Source organism: Cyprinus carpio, chromosome B3 (assembly GCF_018340385.1).
Source record: "Cyprinus carpio isolate SPL01 chromosome B3, ASM1834038v1, whole genome shotgun sequence".
NCBI classification, from domain to species: Eukaryota; Metazoa; Chordata; class Actinopteri; order Cypriniformes; family Cyprinidae; genus Cyprinus; species Cyprinus carpio.
In genome coordinates, this window is record NC_056599.1 from 35,008,556 (window position 1) to 35,033,095 (window position 24,540).

Genomic DNA, 24,540 nt, shown 5'->3' on the forward strand with positions numbered 1-24,540 from the left:
CATCACCCTGAATGTAGGAGCTCCACAGGGCTGTGTTCTGAGTCCCCTGCTCTACTCTCTCTACACACATGACTGTGTGTCTTTCCCACAGCTCCACATCTATTATCAAATTTGCTGATGATACTGTGGTTGTGGGCCTCATTCACAACAATAATGAGACCGCATACTTGTAGAGAAACTAACATCATGGTGCCAGGATAATTGTCTCTCTATGAATGTGAGCAAAACTAAAGAGATGATTGTTGACTTCAGGAAGAGACAGCAGCAGCCCTATACTCCTTTAATGATCAGTGGGACCCCTGTGGAGAGGGTGAGCAGCTTCAAGTACCTTGGTGTAAACATCTCAGAGGACCTGACTTGGACTACCCACATTCAAACACAGGTTAATAAAGCCAGGCAAAGACCTGTACCATCTGAGACAGCTAGAAAATTCAGGGTTTCACCTGCAATCCTGAAAACTTTCTATTCAGGGGCCATAGAAAGTGTACTGACTCAGTGTATCTCAGTGTGGTATTGGGAACAGCTCCAGTCATGACTGCAAAGCCCTGCAGAGAGTTGTGCGCTTAGCTGAGCGCATCTCAGGGTCCTGCTCTCCCCTCTCTGCAGGACATCTACCTCAAACGCTGCAAAGCAGAGCTGTTAAAATCATCAAGGACTCCATTCACCCCAGTAACCATCTTTTCACTTTGCTGGCCATCTGGTAAGCGCTTCCGTAGCCTGATGTCAAAAACTGAGAGACTTAGGAGGAGTTTCTTCCCCCAGGCCATCAGGCTCCTAAACTCAAAACCAGCCTCCTAACAGCTTCATGTCTCCACTTAATATTCACTTTATCAGTAAGATATTCATCATTCACTACCTCACATTGACATACTGAAAGTGTCAACCTGTTTGCACATTTGCCTCTTGTACATCCCTGTGTAATCTTAATATTAAGACTACAGTATAATGCACATATGCACATTGCCTCTTGTACATCCCTGTGTATCTTAATATTAAAGACTACAGTTTACTTTCATGCACATTATTCTCCACTATATATTTAATTCTACAGTATACATCTTTTTATATATCTTTAATTTTATTCTTATATTTTTATTGTTTACTTTTATTTCATTCTTTCATAGCTATATTTATGAATATTTTGATCTGTGTTGTATTCTTTAATAATTGCACTGTCCATGGAGCGGACCTGACTCACATTTCACTGCTGGTTATATATGCTCTATATAATTGTGTATGTGAAAAAATAAAAATCTTTTATCTTGAATCTTGAAAGAAAGGATTTTTAGAAATCTTGGCCAACTGAAGAGTATGAACATGAAAAGTATGAGCATGTACAGCACTCAATACTTAGTTGGGGCTCCTTTTTGCCTGAATTACTGCAGCAATGCGGCGTGGCATGGACGTGGCATGGAGTCGATCAGTCTGTGGCACTGCTCAGGTGTTATGAGAGCCCAGGTTGCTCTGATAGTGGCCTTCAACTCTTCTGCATTTTTGGGTCTGACATATCGCATCTTCCTCTTCACAATACCCCATAGATTTTCTATGGGGTTAAGGTCAGGTGAGTTTGTTGGCCAATTAAGAACAGGGATACCATGGTCCTTAAACCAGGTACTGGTAGCTTTGGCAGTGTGTGCAGGTGCCAAGTCCTGTTGGGAAAATGAAATCTGCATCTCCATAAAGTTGGTCAGCAGCAGGAAGCATGAAGTGCTCTAAAACTTCCTGGTATACAGCTGCGTTGACCTTGGACCTCAGAAAAACACAGTGGACCAACACCAGCAGATGACATGGCACCCCAAACCATCACTGACTGTGGAAACTTTACACTGGACCTCAAGAAATGTGGATTGTGTACCTCTCCACTCTTCCTCCAGACTCTGGGACCCTGATTTCCAATGGAAATACAAAATTTACTTTCATCAGAGAACATAACTTTGGACCACTAAGCAGCAGTCCAGTCCTTTTTGAAGTGAGACGCTTCTGACGTTGTCTGTTGTTCAAGAGTGGCTTCACACAAGGAATGCAACAGCTGAAACCCATGTCTTGCATACGTCTGTGCATAGTGGTTCTTGAAGCACTGACTCCAGCTGCAGTCCACTCTTTGTGAGTCTTTGTGAATAATTTTCTGAGATACTGAATTTGGGAATTTCCTTAGTTGTCAGTTATAATCATCAAAATTAAAAGAAATAAACATTTGAAATATATCAGTCTGTGTGTAATGAATAAATATAATATACAAGTTTCACTTTTTGAATGGAATTAGTGAAATAAATCAACTTTTTGATGATATTCTAATTATATGACCAGCACCTGTAATTATACTGACAAAAAGCACTGTCCTTCAGATGAGATGTTAAACTGAGTTTCTAACTTCCTGTGGTCATTAAAAATCCCAGGATGTCCTTCGAAAAGGAGTAGAGGTGTGACCTCGGCATCCTGGCCAAATTTGCTGATTGGCCTCTGACCATCATTGGCCTCCTAACAATCCCCATATCTGCTGATTGGCTTCATCACTCTGTCTACTCTCCACCAATAAGCTGGTGTGTGGTGGGCTATCACAGCGTCAGTGAACCTATGAATGGGAACCACCACAGTGTCTTGTCTCCGATTTGCGGTGATTGCATGTGACATTGTAATTTTGTTATTTTTTTCTTGCCTTCACCACCTGGTTACTGTTGTAAAATGTTGAGATTCAAAAAATAAAAAAATGAAGATAAATCTTGCTCTAATCTGGCCAGTTAGAGTCAGTTTTCCAGTTAAGGTTAGTTCATTGTTGATTCAGTGATGTCTATATCGTCCAGCTCAGTTCAGATCAAATAGAATCTGCATTTAAGTCGACGATATTGCCAGAAATTAAGTGTCTCCAACTAAGCAAGACAAAGGCGGCAGTAGCAAGGAACAAAACTCCATCTGAGACAGAAATGGAGAGAGAGAGAGAGAGAGAGAGAGAAAAAAAAACACACTTGTGAGAGAGCAGGCTCAGTCAGGGGTCAGTTCTCCTCTGGCCAGAATTTGGATTGTGTGAGGATGAAAACCTAAACAAATTATCTTAAAAAAAATAACAGAAGAAGAATCAAACCAAAAAAACAAAACCACTCAATAATCAAAAACAAATCGCAGGAAAGATGATGGACAGATGACAGACACAAATCAATCTGTGAAACTGGGAATGAAATCAAAGGTATAAAACAACAAACAATTCTTGACAAAGCACTGCAGATTGTTTCAGTATTAATGAACTGCAGGTAAAGACATGTGGTACCTCTGAATAATGATCCAACAGTCTTACTGATTCAGTTTCTGCTGGATCTGTGATCATGTCGGTTAGTTCAGTTCAAATATATTGTAACATAAACAAATCATCATCACATCATCACCACAAAACACAAAAATCACAAAACAAAAACCATGAATCAACATCCATACTCAACATAACACAAAAAAACACACTGCTTCACGAGTCCATCATCTATTATCAACTTATTTCAATCTCAAGGTGTCAGGAGAAACATTTACTGTCTGAATCTCACAGGAAAAGTGATACATATGCATTATAAGACAATTGAACATAAAACTCATAGCTCATAAAACTCACATTAAACTCAGTAATCACAATGATATAACTTATATCATGAAGCAAAATGACATATAAGAATAAAACTTTGTGACATTGTTCTTTGTGGAGGTAGATAATGTTAACTTGATATGATAACTTTAGATGTTTCTTTGTCATGTCAGTTGTAACGGATGTTTAGGACAGATTTATCCAGATGATATGTTATTGCTTGATGCATTATTGCAGCATCAGATCTGAAAGTGCTGCATCTGAAGATGATCTACTTACTGTGATTGTTATTTGTATGTCTGTGTTAAGCGGATGAATGATTAAAACACTTCCCACATGCAGTGCAGTAATAAGGTTTCTCTCCAGAGTGGATCCTCTCATGCCGTTTTAAACATTTTGTTGAAGTAAAAGTCTTTTCACATTTAAAGCACATGTACTCTCTCACAGCAGTATGTTTTTTCTGATGTACTTTCAAATTTTATAGAAATGAAAAACTTTTTCCACACAAATGACATGAATGTGGTTTCTCCTTTGTATGAACTCTCAGGTAATTTTTCAGGTCTGAAGCCCTCCAAAACGTTTTGCTGCATTGATCACGTGTACAGTTTCTCTCCAGTGTGGATGTTCATGTGTATCTTAAAGCCTGATGATTGTGTGAAACTCTTCCTGCACTGATCACAAATGAATGGTTTCTCTCCAGTATGAACTCTCATATGCTCTGTAAGGTTTCCTTTTCATGTGAAACTCTTCCGGCACTGATTACATGTGTGCGGTTTCTCTCCAGTGTGGATCCTCTCGTGTCTTTTCAGGTGATCTGACCGACTGAATCTCTTGTCACAGTGTGAACACTTAAAAGGTTTCTCTCCAGTGTGAATATTCATGTGTATCTTAAGGCTTGATGATTGAGTGAAACCCTTCCCGCACTGATCACAAGTGAATGGTTTCACTCTAGTATGAATTCTCATGTGACACTCAAGACTTGTTTTGTGTGTGAAACTCCTTCCACACTGAGTGCAGGTCAAAGATTTCTTGTCTCTTTTTTCTTTAAATCTTTCTCTTTGGTTTGAGAGCAGCTCAATGGTTTTGCTCCAGTTTGTACATGATTTTCTCCCCAACTTCATCCAGTTCTTCAAATTTTCATGAACTTATAAAAAGCAGAGAAATAAAAGTGAAAAGGGTTCATCTTAAAAAACTTATAAAAAGCAGAGAAATACAGTATTTGGTCATTTTGATGCATTTTTTAAAATAATCAATCTCTGAAATTTTTCCATACATGTGGTACATTGATCTTCAAATTATTATTTTTAAAACATCGGCAAAAATCCATGTTTCTATAGAAAGAAACTATAGGAAGGAACAAAAATAAAGAATTTAATCATCAAAATTACTATTATTTTGCATTAAAAAGTGTAGTTACTAATAATATTACACACTTATTTCATGTTAATTTGACAGTAAAGCACTGATCTTGATTTGGGAAGTATACAAAATGTACTTTTATTAACAACATTAATATGCAAAATCTCATTTTTACATAGAAAATGTATATATTATACTCACTAAATGAAACACAATAAACGTAACATCATTCCCGCAACAGAATGAACAAACCTAAATCAACAAACTGAATTCACCACTCATTTTTTGCACAATAACTTGCACTCAAATACCATATCCCTGTGTTCGTCAATTATCCTGATCAGGAATTGGAGCACTTCTCTCTCGCTCAGACGCATTACAACTCCAGGTTAAGACTAAAGTAGCCTAATGTTTAGTCTACAATAACTACACTGTAAAAAATATCTGTAAATTTACAGCATAAATTAACAGTACTGAACCATTTTCTAAAATTACAATTTCTTACCGTAAATTAGCACGTGATCTGTGGGGGAGGGGAGGAACGGCAAGAGTGAGTGAGTGACATACGTCTTTTCAGTGGAATCTGGTGTTTTCTGTTTTACAGGTAGCAGACCATGGGTGAATCTAAAATAAGTGTTCACTTTTAATCTTATTAATTTTATTTATTTTTGCGTTTTAAGACTGTGGGTGTAGCTACATTTATTGTTCCTCAAAGTTAAGTGTGTATGTGTGCTTGCGGCTGGTTGCATATTTCCGTTCTTTTATTGTGCAAAAGTTACCCTAATATAGAGGGAAATATAAAATAAGTGCGTTCGTTGGATTATTTTATTAAGTAGGTTTTTGAATTTGCCGCCTTTTGGCAGTGTTTTTTTTACACGGTGGGGGAAGGTGGAACAGCTATGTTCTTTAGCACGAGTGAATTGCATAGCACACGTCTTTCTCAGTGGAAGTTATCTGAACAGTTTTCATCTTAAATCTCATTTACAGTTAGCAGACCATTGTCACGGTTGGTAAACCATGGTCTCGGGTTTTGCACTATGTGGGTGGAGTGAGTGAGTGTCTGGAGTCAGCACTAATTGTTTCGTGTGGGTGTCTCCGCTAATTGTTAATGATCACCAGCTGCCACTCATTACCCTTTCCCTACATATTGCCCTGTCATTCGTCTCGTGTTAGTCAGAGCGTTGTTTGTCAGTCTCAAGTGTTACTCGATGTTTTCTAGTGTTCCTGTTTATGTTCTGCTCGTCGTTGGATTGTCCTGTCTCTCAAGTGTTCCATGCACTTTTCCCTACAGCCTCGCACCTTCGAGACGGAGGAGTCCAAGGTAGCATTTGCCCTCACATTACTCTCCGGTAGGGCCGATTTGTGGGGAACGGTGGTGTGGGAGAACCACCATCCATGCTGCGCCTCGATCCACTCCCTCTCGGAAGAAATGAAGAGAGTGTTTGATTGGGCCACGGCCGGCCAGGAGGCAGCCCGTCAGCTCGCGGATCTCAGGCAGGAAGATCTATCCGTGGCTGACTATTCCATCAAGTTTCGCACCTTGGCGGCCGCATGCAAGTGGAACGAGGAGGCGCAGTGGGATAGATTCCTGCATGGGCTGGCTGACCGTGTTCACAAGGAGATCTACCTCCTCGAGTTGCCAACCATTCTCAACGGACTCATCGACTTGGCGCTCCGCGTGGACGCTCAGATTAACCGCCTTGGGGCGCAGACCAGTCACACACGCCTTCTCAGCATCCCGGAGAGTGGTAACTTGAGTCGAGAGAACATGGTCGGTTCTGTCAACGATCACGAATCCATGAAGGTTTCGTTCCGATCATAAGAATCTAGAATACATTAGAACTGCCAAAAGACTCAATTCCAGGCAGGCTCGGTGGGCACTTTTTCGGTCATTTTGATTTTTCTCTATCGTACCGACGGGTTACCAACAAACACAAATCCTGACTCTTTGTCACGTCTTTTTGATCCTTCCGAACTCCCAGTGACTCCCGAGTGCATTTTACCTGAGAGTATAGTCGTCTCATCACTCGTATGGGAGGTCGAATCGAGGGTCAAGACTGCCTTAGAAGGGGTAACGCCTCCGCTCGGGGCGCCCACCGAATCGGTTGTTTGTGCCGGAGGAGTTATGGTCCGACATTATTCAGTGGGGTCACTGCTCTAATTGTGGCTTGTCATCCAGGGATAAGCCGCACTAAGTGCTTAGTAAAGCAACGATTCTGGTGGGCCACTGATGGCTTGCGATGGTTAACGATTTTGTGTTTGGCTTGCTCAGTTTGCGCCAGTGTTAAGTCATCTAACCGACCCCCGGATGGGCTTCTTCAACCGCTGTCTGTCCCTTCGAGACCCTGGTCCCACATCGCACTAGATTTTGTTACCTCCCTCCCGTCCGCCCTCTAATGGCATGACGGTTGTTTTGACCGTAGTGGACCGGTTCTCGAAGGCGGCACATTTCATTCCCTTGCCCAAATTACCTTCAGCCAAGGAGACAGCGGTCACTGTTATTGATCATGTCTTTCGGTTACATGGCCTTCCGGTAGACGTGGTTTCTGACAGGGAATCCCAATTTGTATCCAAATTTTGGAAAGAGTTTTGTAAATTGTTAGGAACGACGGTTAGTCTGTCATTGGGTTATCACCCTCAGAGCAACGGTCAGTCTGAGCGAGCCAATCAAGAGTTAGAGAGAACATTGCGATGTTTAGTCTCCAAGAATCCTTCTTCCTGGAGCCAGCAACTCTCTATGGTTGAGTACGCTCATAACTCGTTACCAGTGTCTGCCACGGGTCTCTCTCCGTTTCAGGGTAGCACAGGTTACCAGCCACCTGTTTTTCCTAGTCTGGAATCTGAAGTCGCAGTTCCCTCCGCTCACGCATTTGTCCAGAGGTGCCACCACACCTGGACCAGAGCCCGCGAGACTCTGCTCCAGGTGAGGGCGCGCACCAAGGCCGATCGCCACCGGTCGAAGCCTCCCGTATACGTCATGGGTCAAAAAGTGTGGCTTTCTACTAACAACATTCTGCTCCATTCTGTTTCTAATAAGTTAGCTCCCAAATTTATTGGCCCGTTTCCTGTCACCAAGATCATTAGTCCGGTGACAGTCCGCCTCAAACTACCTCAGGCGTACAGGAGGATTCATCCCGCCTTCCATGTATCCAAAATCAAACCCATGTTTTATTCACATATTAACCCGCCTACCCCGGTTCCCCCACCGCCTCGACTCATAGATGGGGAACCCACCTATTCGGTTAATCGTATTCTGGACTCGAGGCGGAGGGGACGAGGATTCCAGTACTTGGTGGACTGGGAGGGTTACGGTCCGGAGGAGAGGAGTTGGGTACCTGCTAGGGACATACTGGATCACTCCCTGATTGATAGTACAATAACAGGTAGGCCCGTCTGGGGAACTCCAGGAGGCGTTCCTAGAGGGGAGGGTACTGTCACGGTTGGTAAACCATGGTCTCGGGTTTTGCACTATGTGGGTGGAGTGAGTGAGTGTCTGGCGTCAGCACCGATTGTTTCGTGGGCGTCTCCGGCTAATTGTTAATGATCACCAGCTGCCACTCGTTACCCTTTCCCTACATATTGCCCTGTCTTTCGTTTCGGTTTGTCAGAGCGTTGTTTGTCAGTCTCAAGTGTTACTCGATGTTTTCTAGTGTTCCTGTTTATGTTCTGCTCATCGTTGGATTGTCCCATTGGAACCCCATCCTCTCCTCCTCATCCCCGGATCTCACCACTCACCTTCGCGGCTCGGCCCCCGCAGTTCCTGTGTCACACTCTCCTGCTGCCAACGCACCATCACACCTTGGATCACCCGTGAGCGTAGTCTCTTCCTGGATGTCTCCCTGACCTTCCAGTTCCAGATTCTTCGTTCCACCTGTTTTCGTGTTCCTTGTTTGTGTTGTCATTTAATAAATACCCTAACTCGCACTTGCTTCCTCACCTTCTTGAAAGTCATTATAACCATGGGTGAATCTAAAATAAGTGTTCAATTAATCTTATTAATTTACTTTTAATTTTGAGTTATAAGACAGTGGGTGTAGCTAAATTTATTTTTTTAAAAGTTACGTGTGCGTGCACGTGTTGCATATATTTTTGTTATTTTATTGTACGAAAGTTACCCTAATATTAATATAAAGGGAAATGTAAAATAAGTGCGTTCGTTGGATTATTTTATTAGGTAGGCTTTTGAATTTGCCGCCTTTTGGCAGTACGTGTTTTTTTTTTTTTTATGTGGTGGGCGAAGCAAGGTTCTTTAGCACGAGTGAATTGCACATGTCTGTTTCACTGGACGTTATCTGCACTGATTAAATGTCAAGTCTCATCTAAAGCAATTCAGGGTAATCTAAATTGTATTATTATGTTGGCTTTGCACAGTATGAGCACAATCGTTTTAACAGCATACTTTTGCACTCAATAAATTTGCTCCGATTACGCAAGTTACATTGAGCCGTCGATATAACTGAGGATGTTAAAATTTAAGTGAATTTCTTCTAAGTTAAAGCACGCGTGTGTTGATAGCTGGATCGTGCTCTTCCATAGTGTAAAATGTTTACTTGCAAACTTTGTGCACACACATGCAGTACTTTACCTGCATTTGTGAGACACACTTGCGCATTCACATTCATGTCACGGATGTCAGGTTTAATTGTGCATTGCCTGCTTGTAATAAGAGTTTCAAAAAGTTTTCAGCTTTCAAAACTCACTGTTATCGACACAAAGAGGGGAAATCTAAGCTCAAATCTATGCCATTTACCTCATTTGAATTGACTCATGTCAAGTCAGGTGTGAAACTCTGAGTAGATTTTATCAGCATCTTAAAACTCACATTAGAGAGGGAAGAAGCGTTTCATGTCCATTTCAGCAATGTGACAAGTCTTTTTCAATTGTGTCCACTTTTACAGCACATGTATCTAGAAAACATTCTGATTGTTCAGAGGTAAACCTGATTGATTCAATTCCACATTACCATCTCATCAACGATACTGATTTGCAGCAGTGGCGCAAAAAGTGGGTATGCGCTATATGCGGCGCATAGGGGCGCCGCACCATGGGGGGCGCCAAAGCGATGGTTAATTTTTTTTTTTTTAAATAAAAAAGTTATATAAATTTATAATAAAGTTATATATAAAAGAAATTTATATACATTTTAGAGGACTAACAGGCTAGGCGCCGGTGCCCTCATAAGAATCGCGAGTGGGCGGGGCGCGGGGCCGTGAGCGCTGAGTGAGCAGCAGTAACGTTAGCGAGTTGTCGTTGAAACTCGAAAAAGATGGATAAGCAAAAAAGCTATCGGGGCTAAAAATAGAAAAAAGGAAAGAGGGGAAAAGGAGATGGCATGTCAGGGGATGCAACAGCAGCTAAATAAGTGGATGGTGAAAAGGCAACAGGTAGGATTTAAAATGTGACGTCTATGCGCGATGGTGGCTTGCAAATACAGTTACACAGACTAACGTTAGCTAGATAAAACAGAATATGTATCTAGCTTAGAATATGCAAAACCCAGGTTGCTGAGCTGAAAACTGAAAAATATAAGGTAGCATTTACAATAAATGACAAGAATCTGGAAAACAACTTTAATATCTCTGGTTTACCATGGAAATCATGCCATAGATTTGCTACCAAACTTGGAGGCTTGCAAATATTAATGTTGACTGGCAAGTGTTTACTAACTTACTGCAAAATAATGTTGCTGATATCTACATTTAGATTTTGGTTAAACCCTATGTACGGTGTACATTTTAGGACATCCTCAGACCTCAGTCATTAAATGAAAAGGCGTCATGCCTCAGACTAAAAGGCTTCAGTCATTGGACAAAACGGCATCGCGCTTCAGACTGAAAAGCTTCAGGTCTCAGGAAAAACAACGTCAGGTGTCAGGTCTCATTCAATTAGGCATCAGACGAAACGGACTCAGACAAAAAGGCATCAGACGAAATGGACTCAGACAAAAAGGCATCAGACGAAACGGACTCAGACCAAAAGGCATCAGACGAAACGGACTCAGACCAAAAGGCATTAGACGAAACGGACTCAGACCAAACGGACTCAGACCAAAAGGCATCAGACGAAAAGGACTCAGACCAAAAGGCATCAGACGAAAAGGACTCAGACAAAAAGGCATCAGACGAAACGGACTCAGGTGGACTATCGCGTAGCCCCGCCCCATGTGACGTCACACGCACGCGGTTCAGAGGAAGTGTATGAAACGGTTGATGGATGGCAAAAGGAGGTAAGCCGCATCTGAAATATTATATTTTAACAGTTTTATTCAAATGTTACACTAATTAAGTTATATACAGACGAAAACATGCATTTCGAGAGTCTTAGTGCACGTTTAAAAAGTTAGTTAGCCATATTGCAACTAGCGAGCTTTTATGTTGGCAAAGTGAAGTAAAATTAAAACGAATTCTTTTGAGCTATTAACAGTTAGACTGCTTGTTTAAAATGTGATTATACTATTTAAACATTTTTAAAACAATACAATTTGTCAGTTAATCAGCTACCTAGCCAATCAAAGTGAGTAATTGGGTCCGGAAAATAAGTAATTATTTTATACAATTTTACATAATAGAAGTATTTATATGTACATACATCTAAAACAGGGATGGGCAACTGGCTGCCCGCAATTTCTTTAAATACAACCCGCTGGACGACTTGGATGATCAATTTAAAAAATGGAAAAATTGCGTTGAGAAAAATATCTTATAAATAAATACAACAATAATAAATCCAAACATTACAGCCCAAAAGAATCAGAACCAAAACAAGCAAAATCATTAAAAGCAAATCCATAGAAAAAATTTATATAGAAACAATTAAAAAAAAAAGCAAGAAAAATTGCCAGTGTAATTCTTGTTTTTCAGTAAAGATGGTAAACGGATCATCTTTTTACAAAGTTCAGGGACACTTATACTGTATATGTTTGTTTTGTTTGGAAACGAAAGGAAAGATTTTAATGTAAATTGTAAGATTTTAATTAAGATCTTAATGTAAATTACACACCTGCTCACAAAGAGAAGCAAGAAAGAGCTGCACTTGTATTAGTTTTACTAGTATAAAACCGTGGTTAATTTTCGTAAGGGGTCGTCAACAAAACCTTTTTGCCAAATGCATACATGTTCTTTAATATATTTTTATTCATGGTAATATGAAGGATTATTGTAATACAATTTCTAATAACTATTTTTTGAATAAGCCCTTTTTAACTGTTCTCTGAGGTTGTGTTGAGAATGTTCTGTTAGCCAGTAATCTAAAATAGGACCTCTGTAGTCTGTACATTTGTTTGTTACAAATTTAAATAATAAATACCTAATAATAAAACCTTTAAAAACTAATTACATACATTGATTTCGCTTAATAAAAAGGAAATTGAGTAGTACTAGTGATGGGCCTGACCTTGCCCCTTGGTATGAAGGAGAAGACATGCTGGTTCTTGACACTCTTGAAGTAAAAGATCAGTAAAAGTACTCCCCACTTTCCGCAAACTACAGACCGCTCAGTGAATCTTTCCACCACTGGTAGTATGCTAACATCATTATTATATTATAACGTCTTTCAGAACAGAAATATGGAAAGGTTGAAGGTGTATGAAACTCTCAGACAACAACTGGATAATGGTATGTAAAGGGCTCTCTGTTGTAATAATGAAATTATATTAGATACATTGTATCACCACATATACATGGTTTGGAAACTTCTGCTAGTTTTATTCACTTCTGTTTTGCCTGATTTGTAGATGAGATTACTTAAAAGGGCTTTGATGCCAGAGTAAAGGATTTATTGCTTGAACGTGGTGCAGAAGGAACATCAGGTATTCTGTTTTTTATCTTTACAGATTGGCAAGACTTATATTCATTAAATAAATTTTCTTCTATATACTTTGTTTTTCTCTTTAACATTCTAGAGACCAGCAAAACAAAAAATCCGAAGGCATTCATGGGTAAGATGACAAAAACGTACAGTGTCCTACAGAAATGTTGTCACCCTTTGTAAATATGTGCAAAGTGGGCCTAGTCTTCAACTTTTAAAGAGGTCATGGCATGCTTTTTCATCATTCTGAATTTAACATTTAAAACCTGTGGGATGACCTGATGAGGAGAGCCCAGTAGCATAGACCTCTGAATCTGAAGAAAGGAGGAATAGTCTCAGATACCTTGTCATGCATTCGTCATTATGCATAGCAGAAGATTCATAGCTGTTACTTTGGGAAAAAAGAGGGATTGAAATATTATAGACACAAATATATTTGGTAAACAAATAATTGTTTGAAAACTTTTTATATTTTTTCACTTTTAAAAAATGATCAATTGATACATCTTTGGTGATTACTTTGAATAAAAGACCAAGACGATAAACACACATTTTTCTATACCCTGGTAAAAAAAAAAAAAAAGTCAGTTGAAAGTCAATCTGTCATTATAAAAGTGTTGTTTTGTTTACTTTGTTGCCAGTTCTTTCATTTCAAAATGATTGTTTAATGGAAATCATATGTCTGTATTACAGATGCAGCACAAGTTTTTACCAAGGCAAAACAATTAATAAAACCACAAGTGAAGAAATGCCAGTTTCCCCTCCGTCAAAAAGGAAAACCCCTTTTAAAGGTAAACAACAAGCTTGGGGCAATTATTAAGTGGGCTTGAAAAAGCCAACTGACTGAACTACTGCTTAGACATTTTATTATTATTAGTTAGCTTTCTCAAGCCAAACTACTGAATTGCTAATTAAAATGATTATTATTCTTTTGCTGAGACTAAAATTTCTGACTCTAACTAGTCCTAGGGCTTTCAAGCTAGAAACACCAAACTTGGGTCAGACCTGCAGAAATCTAAACACATCGAAGTCCAAAATTTACTTTGATTTGTATTTAACATTAATAATTTTTTTTTCCACTTTATTAATGATTTTTGACAGCTTACAATAACATAGCACAATGAAATTTCTCTCTGCTGTGCTTTTTTTCCCAAACAACAACAACTAAAACCCCAACATGAAAAACAACGTAATTAGACATTTAAGGGTTAGAAAATTAAGCAGTTAAGGATACCATTAAAACCAAACCAACAAAAGACAAAACAAGACAAAAAAAATAATTGTAAAATAAAAACTTTCCATGTAATAATAAAAAAAAAAAGTTTAACAAATAAGATCAGATTTTCAGCAGTTAAGCCATCACATTTAAGACGTGGCTGATTTTCCATATGACCTGGGTACAGTGCACATTTTAAAAAGTTTCCATATATTTTAAGAATGGCTGCCATGCTTTATTAAATTTAGACAATGAACAGTTAGAGTACATATCATCCTTCTCCATATTTAAAACCTCATGAACTGTCAGCGATCCATTGGTCATGTGTTGGGGGATGTTCCTGTTTCCCACCTAAGAGTATAAGACGCCGTGCAAGCAAAGAGGCAAAAAGCCTATAGCATTTGAATAGTGTTTAGTTAAAGAAATGTTAAGAGGGTACCACCCCAAAAAGTGCAGTCAAAAACGGAGGGAGTAAAATTAACTCTATACACCTCAGAAAAAGTGTTAAATATCGTCCACTATTTTATTGAGATTAGGACATGTCCAGAAGGTATGCCAAAAGTGACCCAATATCTGCTTTACACATTGGATTACTTTCTGGATAAAACTTAGCCAACTTCTCCTTAGAAATATGGCAAACGCATGAAGGACCCTTAAAATTGAAGGATTCCCGTCTGGCACAAAATAGAGGATGAATGCACCCTCTTCTGGCATAGAGGTCCCAAAGATCATCTGACAAATTTATCGCCAAATCTTTTTTCCCAGTACCAGGTATATTAAAATTGGTCAGTTCAACTGTGAGGAATGGAGCAAAAAAAATTCATCTATAAATCTATAAAAAGGTCTTTTATAGTCTGTAAACCCTTGGTTGCTCCAAAGTCTCAAAAGCGAATCCATTCATGGAGGGTGGAAACCATGTCGATTTGAACACAGAGTGTGCTTTCCTTGATATTCCAAATAGACCAATTTCTTTCTAAATGTACCCAGATTCTAAGGGAGTCATAAAGCAGAGGGTTGTGTTTATATGTGTGCAATTCTAAGGGAAGTGCTGAGGCTCAACAGAGCAGGTAAAGATGTTTTCCCACAATTAGATGCTTCAATGTGCACCCAGAAGGAGTTTCGGGATTTTGAATCACTGAACCAGTAAAGCATGTTGCGTATATTAGCTGCCCAATAATAAAGTTGAAAAGTTGGTAAAGCCAGACCACCTAGTGATCTAGGCCTTTGCATAAAGTTGTCTTTGCGTATACGTGCAGATTGACCATTAAATAAATTATAAAATAAGGTTGATCTAAAGAATCAAAAGAAAAGAAAAAAAAACTTTTTTGGTAATAGAGTGGAATACAACTGGATAAATATAAATACTTTGGTAATATGTTCATTTTACCGAATTGACGCGGCCAATCAGTGATTATGGCAAGTTATTTCATCTCTCCAAATCAGATTTTGTTCTTTTCAGAGAGTGGGACAAAAGTTTTGTTCATAGAGTAATTTATATGAGCGGGTTACATTGACTCCCAGGTAAGTTATATAGTCTGATTCAACCTTAAAGTGGAAATTGTCAAATAAAATGTTTTTTGCCTTAGAGTTAATTTAAGTAACTCACTTTTGTGAATATTTAACTTGTAGCCTGATATACTGCCAAAGTTGTTAAAGATAGTGAAAGCATGAGGAAGAGACCCAAGAGGATCCGACACATATAACAGGAGGTCAGCCGCGTACAATGAGCAGTTTGTGTTCTGGCCCCGCTCTATGGATGCCTTGGATTCTGTTTTCTGCTCGTAACTTGATTGCTAGGGGGCTCAATAGACAAAGCAAAAAAGAGAAGCGGAGATAAGGGACACCCCTGCCTAGTCCGCGGTGAAGTGGAAAATCGGGAGAATAACAAGAGTTTGTCTTAACACGATCCAATGGAGAAGAGTAGAGTAGGCGGATCCAGGAGATGAATTTAGGTCCAAAACCAAATTTATTAAGAGTATAAAACAAATAGTCCCACTCCACTCTATCGAAAGCCTTCTCAGCGTCAAGTGATAAGGCAATTTCTGGAGTTGATGTTGACGGTGTGTTCAGTATGTTGAAAAAAAAAAACCGACGCAAATTAAACAATCCAAGCCTACCTTTAATAAAGCCAGTTTGATCCGGAGCTATCAAGGAAGGTAATTGCAGTTCAAGTTGAATAGCCAGAGTTTTAGACAATATTTTAACGTCTTCATTCAACAAAGATATAGGACGGTAGGAGGAGCAATCTAATGGATCTATGTTCGGCTTCAATAGTAGCGACACCGTTGCCTGCCGTAACGTCGGTGGCAGGGATTTTGCATTTAGAGATTCTATGAACATGTTGCGCAGTAAAGAAGCAAGGCTATCTTTGAAAATTTTTAAAAAATTCAACCGGAAAGCCATCAGGCCCCGGTGACTTCCCCCCCTGCATTGAACTTATTGCCATTTTGACTTCTTCAATAGAGATACATGGCGTCCAACTTTTCTTTAAATATAAGATTTAAAGTTGGAACAACCAATTCATCAAAAAAAATTAATCGAACAATTCGGGTGAATGCAAGGATTCTGATTGATAGAGCCTAGAATAAAAAGATTGAAAACTCTAATTTTATTTTTTGAGGGTTAGTGGTAATTTGGCCATTCTCAGTTCTAATTTCGGATATGAACTGTGTGGCTTCTGACTTCCATAACTGGTGTGCTAATATTTTTGATGCCCTTTCTCCATGCTCATACCATAACCTTCTTGACTTGAAAAATCATCTGCTCAGCCTGTTGGGACGAAATCAAATTAAATTCAGTTTGCAATACTATCCGCTGTTTATACAAATCCGGAGAAGGGTTAGAAGAGTGCTGATTGTCTAAATATGCTATTAGATCTGTCAATTCAATTAAACATTTCTGTTTCTGCTTTTTAGCATTGGCGCAATATGATATTATATGACCTCGTAGAAAAGCTTTTAAGCTTTCCCAAATAAGACAATAAGTCACATCTGAGGTGACATTTGTTTCCAGGAATAGCTCAATTTGTTTGGAGATGTAATCTGTAAATGAGTTGTTAGACAATAAGAGATGGTTAAGTCTCCAGACATATGCATGTGATTGTTCCGGAAACTTGAATTCTAAAATGAGTGGACTGTGATCTGATACAAGAATGCTGCTATAATTACATGTTTTAACCTTATGGAGAATTTTTTTATCGACAAAAAAAATAATCTATACGTGAATAAGTTTGATGTACCGTTGAGAAAAAGGAGTACTGTTTAGCTAAGGGATTGAGAAGTCGCCAAACGTCCACAAGCCCATACGTCTGTAAGTAAGACTGTAAAGCTTGTGCAGATTTGAAATTGAAAAATGCTTCGCTGAAGAACGGTCAAGCACAGGGTTCATAAACCGTATTCATATCCCCGCCAAGTATCAGGAAGTGACTATCAACCTGGGCAAAGAATTTAACAACTTAGTAAAAAACATGTAGTCGTCCCAGTTTGGGGCATATATATTCGCCAAAATAAGTGGAGTGTTGAACAATGAACCAATCACGATTATGTATCGACCATTAGGATCAGCTATTGTATCAGAAACTATGAGGGGAGTATTTTTATTGATAAGAATCGCTGTTCCTCTAGCTTTAGCATTAAATCTAGAATGAAAAATTTGGCCAACCCAATTCCTTTTTAATCTTTGATGGTCAGAGTTCTTAAGGTGTGTTTCTTGAATAAACGCCACATCTCCCTTAAGATTAGAAAGACGAGAGAGTACCTTATTACATTTTATTGGGTGATTTGTCCCCCTCACATTCCAGCTTATAAAATTGACATGGGGAGCCATTCTTTGTTAAAGAAGAAAGATTATCGTAGGGGAGAGTCACCGTCAAAACCTATTGGAAGTAAAATATTACATACCACAATCAAAAAATGTTTTGGTAAATATAAAAAACACTCAACTGCAATCTGAGATCATACATAAAAAAGAAAAATAACAAGGGCATAGAAAAAACAACACTCAACATACACATAACCCCCCTTCCCCAAAAGTGCTGTCCCCAAACGACAAACACCAAATACCTGAAGCCTCTCTACTTCCTCTAAGAGATCCATTCTCCTAACGAAGGTCCCAAACCTATAAGAATAATAACCTACACAACTCGTTCTAATTATATGATAAACTTAAACTTATTAAAAAAAAAAAAAAAAAAAAAAATAATAATAATAATAATATAATAGTCGCAAACGTCTACTCTTTGAATAAAACAAAATAAAATAAAAATCAATACCTATCTTGTTTGATTTTGTAAGTAGTAACTCAGCAAATTGATGAGAAAGTCAATAATAATAAAATTACAGAAAAGAGAGAGAAAAAAAAAAAACTTCCTGTGAAAACAATGCTATGACCGAAAGTGGTCACAAAACCTTGATAGATAAATGATGTTACTATGGTTTAGATTTCTCTTAACAGTGTACAACGAACATTACAAGAATATGTAATCACGAAACAGGCTTATCAAAAAACAAATATAAAATATAAACAAACGACTTGTAAATATAACTCGTACCTTTCACATGCCTTTCCCCAGTGAACTCACAGGCTGGTATATCTGGCAATACAGTTACTCAACATCCCCAAACTTAGAGGAATAGAAGTCTTTTGCAGCTGTAGGAGAATCAAACATCTTGGTTTCTCCATTGAAGGACACCTGAAGCTTGGCTGGGTAAAAAAGCCTGTAGCGCACGAATCCTTTCTCCCGGAACATCTTCTTCACCTCGTTGAAGGCTGCACGGCATTTATTTAGATCAGCACTATAGTCCGGAAAGATGAAGATCTGCTTTCCCCCGATACTCCAAACGACCCTTCTCTCTGGCAAGGCGTTGTATTTGCTCCTTTTCATGGTAGTAGTGGACACATATTTGGGGCAGCTGTGGCCTAATGGTTAGAGATTTGGACTTGTAAGCAGAAGGTCGCAGGTTCGAGTCTCGTTGCTGGCAGGAGTTGTAGGTGGGAGGGAGTGAATGAACAGCGCTCTCTTCCACCCTCAATACCCCATGGCTGAAGTGCCCTTGAGCAAGGCACTGAACCCCCAGTTGCTCCCCGGGCGCTGGATATAGCTGCCCACTGCTCCGGGTGTGTGTTCACGGTGTGTTCACTTCTCACTGCTGTGTGTGTGCACTTGGATGGGTTTAAATGCAGAGCACCAATTTCGAGTATGGGTCACCATACTTGACAAATGTCACGACTTTCACTTTCACTTTCATATGATGAACGGCCGTGGTCGTCCTCCCTCTGTGGGTTTACCCACTGCTCGATGCGCTCTATCCAGAATAGGAGGTTTCTCCAGCCCATTGGGACCACCCAGAACCTCTTGCAACAACCCAGCGATGAATCTGGTCGGATTGCGCTGCTCCAGGTCCTCCGGGATCCCCAGTAAGCGAAGGTTACATCGTCTCCCTCTGTTCTCCAGATCATCCACTTTTTCCTGTAATTTATCGTACTTGCTGCTGAGCGCTGCATATCGGGTCTCCATCTCAAATAAGCGGGCATCCTGGTTGTTGAGTTCGTCCTCATGTTCACGTATCTTCACCTTATATTCATCAAGCACTGTGGTTATGGGATCAATAGACCGCTTAATTTCTTCCCGTAAACTGTCAGCCTCTTCTTTGATAACTTCTTTTACGATGTCACGGAAGGCTTGTAATGTGCTAGCATCAATCGCACCTTTGCTAGCAGCAGCTGTGCGACTGTTAGCCTCCAACTCCGGGATAGTAGTCTGAACTGTGTTTTTGCTACTCCTTTTGGAGGCATTTTGGTCAAAAGTTGTTTCTCTGTTCCTTAAATCGTCCGATACACTTTTTCTAAACTGAGTTGAGTAAGCTAGTGGGTATTTTTAAGCGAAATGTTGGGACCTCGTGGTTCGCACGTCTACTCCATAACGCGCCCCTAGTGGTCTCCAACATTAATAATTTAACATGATTTAACAACACTTGGACCAACTTATTATTTCTCTTGTTCCGAGATAAAAATGGCTCCCATGGAGTGGAAACCAAGAACTGCTAAAAAACCAGGAAGATATCAAAAAATCATCCTTGAAGGGGCCCCGCCACGGATAATTGTCACAGGCACTGAGGGGTATGATGAGCTCCTAAAACTTGGCCAGGAGACAATTTAGAAAGATGAGAGAGAGGGGAGTGTGTTTACTCTCTGCCAAGCAGATGGGACGAGGTGGACAAAGGAACAGTTCCATCAGGAATTTGAATCCGTGGCAGAGATCCCAAACGTTTGGAAGCAAACAATTTACATTAGACGTAGAGAAATGGGTATTGTAATGTTGAAATTACATGGCATGTGTGTGTTATCAACTTGCTCTTGTGCTAATACAGTACCAATTGCATGTTGTATCTACAGATGTCATTTGCCTTGATGATAGCAGCTCAATATCAGGTACAGTATTGTTCAAAATATTAGCAGTACAATGTGACTAACCAGAATAATCAAGGGTTTTTCGTATATTTTTTTGTTGCTACGTGGCAAAACAAGTTACCAGTAGGTTCAGTAGATTCTCAGAAAACAAATGAGACCCAGCATTCATGATATGCACGCTCTTAAGGCTGTGCAATTGGGCAATTAGTTGAATTAGTTGAAAGGGGTGAGTTCAAAAAAATAGCAGTGTGGCATTCAATCACTGAGGTCATCAATTTTGTGAAGAAACAGGTGTGAATCAGGTGGCCCCTATTTAAGGATGAAGCCAACACTTGTTGAACATGCATTTGAAAGCTGAGGAAAATGGGTCGTTCAAGACATTGTTCAGAAGAACAGCGTACTTTGATTAAAAAGTTGATTAGAGAGGGGAAAACCTATAAAGAGGTGCAAAAAATGATAGGCTGTTCAGCTAAAATGATCTCCAATGCCTTAAAATGGAGAGCAAAACCAGAGAGACGTGGAAGAAAACGGAAGACAACCATCAAAATGGATAGAAGAATAACCAGAATGGCAAAGGCTCAGCAATGATCAGCTCCAGGATGATCAAAGACAGTCTGGAGTTACCCTGTAAGTACTGTGACAGTTAGAAGACGTCTGTGTGAAGCTAATCTATTTTCAAGAATCCCCCGCAAAGTCCCTCTGTTAAAAAAAAGGCATGTGCAGAAGAGGTTACAATTTGCCAAAGAACACATCAACTGGCCTAAAGAGAAATGGAGGAACAATTTGTGGACTGATGAGAGTAAAATTGTTCTTTTTGGGTCCAAGGGCCACAGGCAGTTTGTGAGACGACCCCCAAACTCTGAATTCAAGCCACAGTACACAGTGAAGCATGGAGGTGCAAGCATCATGATATGGGCATGTTTCTCCTACTATGGTGTTGGGCCTATTTATCGCATACCAGGGATCATGGATCAGTTTGCATATGTTAAAATACTTGAAGAGGTCATGTTGCCCTATGCTGAAGAGGACATGCCCTTGAAATGGTTGTTTCAACAAGACAATGACCCAAAACACACTAGTAAACGAGCAAAGTCTTGGTTCCAAACCAACAAAATTAATGTTATGGAGTGGCCAGCCCAATCTCCAGACCTTAATCCAACTTGAGAACTTGTGGGGTGATATCAAAATTCTGTTTCTGAAGCAAAACCAAGAATGTGAATGAATTGTGGAATGCTGTTAAAGAATCATGGAGTGGAATAACAGCTGAGAGGTGCCACAAGTTGGTTGACTCCATGCCACACAGATGTCAAGCAGTTTTTAAAAACTGTGGGTCATACAACTAAATATTAGTTTAGTGATTCAACAGGATTGCTAAATCCCAGAAAAAAAAATGTTTGTAAAAAAATAGTTTTGAGTTTGTACAGTCAAAGGTAGACACTGCTATTTTTTTTGAACACACCCCTTTCAACTAATTGCCCAATTGCACAGCCTTAAGAGCGTGCATATCATGAATGCTGGGTCTTGTTTGTTTTCTGAGAATCTACTGAACCTACTGGTAACTTGTTTGCCACGTAGCAATAAAAAATATACTAAAAAACCTTGATTATTCTGGTTAGTCACATTGTACTGCTATTATTTTGAAAAAATACTGTATGTACCATGATTTTTGATGACACTTTTTAAGTTCCGTGTATGTTTTGTAATACAGTTGCTCATTAATGATATTGTTTAGTATGTGTTCCATTTATTTATATATCACTCTCTTCTTTTCTCAGGAATTGGTGAAAGTGAAGTGGACTCATCTATGGTAACTTCAGTTTACCAATTTATATTTTTAAGTAAAGTCTTACTAAAATATTACTGTTGAATATTTGGATGTTTAGATAACACTGATTATCTTGATGGTTGTTTGTAGGATTTCCAACCAAAGAGATCCAGAAGTTTAGGAAGATGTACAGACCAAAGTGTAGTGAGGGGCTTAGGTTCAGGCCAGCATGCTGGGAGATCAGAAAGCGCTGATCAAGTTCCAGGTTCAGAAAAGATCACTTTACATACATGCATACAGTGCATTCATTCAAACAGACAGACCAACATTACATGCTGATCCAAATTCAGACTCACCAGTTGCAGTGAGATCCACTAGTGCTGGTAAATCATTTAAGGGTTACTTCACCCCAAATGAAAATTTGATATGAATTACAGATTACAGTAACCATGGATGTCCAGCTCCAAAAAATGTCCAGCTTCCACTTTTAATGTGGAAGAAAAACTAGATAAAGAAGAATCTTGGTCAATGGTTATTTTCCATTTTGAATATTCAAAAAGGTCCCTTATTTCATTACACAAAGATAATCAACAACATGCTTTTTGACTAAGCTTCAATAAATGTCAAGATTTTAAGAATAATGAAAATTAGTGCATTTATCACAAAAAACTATATTAATATTGACACTTACATTGGTCATTCCTTAATGATGTGTTTAATTTAGTACAATGTTTATTCTTAAGGTTTGTAAACCTCCAAATTTGTAAACAGTAGTTAAATTGTCATGCATTTCCGTTATATGCATAAATCATCGCATTTCATTAGTTAGTTTTGCCACTGTCAAGACAGTTTACAATTTTAAGTAATGTACATAGCAACATAAAACTTTGAAAAGGATTGCGGTCTGTGAGATAAAAAAATAGCTCTCATGATTTACTTTACTTCAGTCCACTGTTGTATTGTAACTGCTACTCTGGTCAGAAACCTTCCATAATTTTATAGTTTATATGTGGGATTACTTATTTACCACTAAGTGTAATGGTGAAAAACATGAATATTTATCATTGCATAAATGCCTGTAACTGAACCCAGAATACTTTAAATATATTTTATAAATTGTGTGTGTATGTCTACTTTTTGTCCTTCTGGAGCTTGAACATCTTTGGCCATAATGAACTGTACCTTGTGTAGAAAATGTTATAAACATTGTTACTTTTTTTCCTTTTGTGTCTTATGTGGAAATAATAATACCATATGCAACAGCACGAGGGTGATTAAATCAAGGCAGAATGTTAATTTTAAAGCAATCTAATTGATTTTTCAGAGCAAAGTGCAAGTGGGTACACTCCTCCAGAACTTGTTGCAGAGAAACCCATCCAGGAAGGCATAGGATCTGCAGAAAAAGATAGATGTCCACAAAATCAAGTGTTTTATGTGTCGTCAAATGTTGTAACCATATTACCATCATGTAAGTAATATTGCCAACCATAACACATAAGTTTACAATATTTTTTGTTAATTAGGATTAAAGTGGATATATTCTTTAAATGCATGAAATAATAGCAGTTTTTTTTTTTCTCAAATCTCAACTTTATTAAATATAGTGTATGTTCCGCGCCTCCCATATGTGGACGAGTCGCAAATCCATTTCAAAGAAGAGAACCTGCTGGGTGAAGGTGCATTTGGAAGAGTGTATAGAGGCTACTTTCAGGGCACCCCTGCTGCCATTAAAAAGATTCTCTATGGCACTGCAGGACTTCCAGACCAAGATATCCAGCACGAGATTCTGGTCTCACTGTAAGATTAATTTGATCTTATAATAAATTTTAATTTGATCTTATATTAACATTTGGGGAGAACTGAACAGTTAGGAATAACAACAGTGCATTTCTACCATGTGCTAGTTATATTGTTGTTCATTTAAGATTTACTTTATAATTTGCTAAATGCCTGTAACATTTCACTGTATTTTATAGCAGACTGAGCCACCCCAATATTGTTCGACTCATGGCTGCAGCCCGCACTGACAATGCCTTCCTGCTGGCCAATGAGTATATACACGGCACAACCCTGGAGGATGCACTACACAATGACCAATTCTTGTGTTAAGGTAAAATAAATAAAAATCATATTTTTTTCATGTAACATTTGTGAAAAATTGTCTTAATATTTAATTGCTAATACTTAAAATGCCAAATCAAAATATAAGAGGGAGAGCCGCACTCTGTCATTCTCTTTTATTAATTAAAATGTAACACTTTACAATAAGGTTCATTAGTTAATAGTAGATAACAGTATTTAGTTAACATGAACTAACAATGAACAATAGTTCTATAGCATTTATAGATCTTAATGTTAATTTCAACATGTACTAATGCATTATTAAAATCAAAAGTTGTATTTGTTAACATTAGTTAATGC

General features: G+C 38.8%; 1 protein-coding gene and 1 long non-coding RNA gene across 2 annotated transcripts; both read left to right on the plus strand.

The window, feature by feature from the left end:
* Window positions 1–10,944: 10,944 nt before the first annotated feature.
* LOC122136762 lies at window positions 10,945–13,815 on the plus strand. The gene is made up of 5 exons (XR_006154350.1): window positions 10,945–11,150; window positions 12,480–12,537; window positions 12,657–12,731; window positions 12,825–12,860; window positions 13,424–13,815. It is a non-coding gene; the product is annotated as an uncharacterized LOC122136762 (long non-coding RNA).
* A 6,279-nt stretch (window positions 13,816–20,094) lies between these two features.
* Window positions 20,095–24,228, plus strand: LOC122134625 (probable receptor-like protein kinase At2g42960). Its single transcript, XM_042721418.1, has 7 exons — window positions 20,095–20,251; window positions 20,340–20,375; window positions 22,130–22,161; window positions 22,270–22,384; window positions 23,444–23,587; window positions 23,724–23,916; window positions 24,096–24,228. The coding sequence occupies exons 1-7, from the start codon at window positions 20,248–20,250 to the stop codon at window positions 24,226–24,228; spliced, it is 657 nt and encodes a 218-aa protein (XP_042577352.1). The 5' UTR covers window positions 20,095–20,247.
* Window positions 24,229–24,540: the final 312 nt, after the last annotated feature.

Excerpts from the sequence above, each read along its gene's own strand:
- LOC122134625 (XM_042721418.1), top strand. Across the intron at positions 22,162-22,269 it reads GTGAAGTGGACTCATCTATG|GATTTCCAACCAAAGAGATC; the intron begins GTAACTTCAGTT and ends GGTTGTTTGTAG. Across the intron at positions 22,385-23,443 it reads AAGCGCTGATCAAGTTCCAG|AGCAAAGTGCAAGTGGGTAC; the intron begins GTTCAGAAAAGA and ends TTGATTTTTCAG.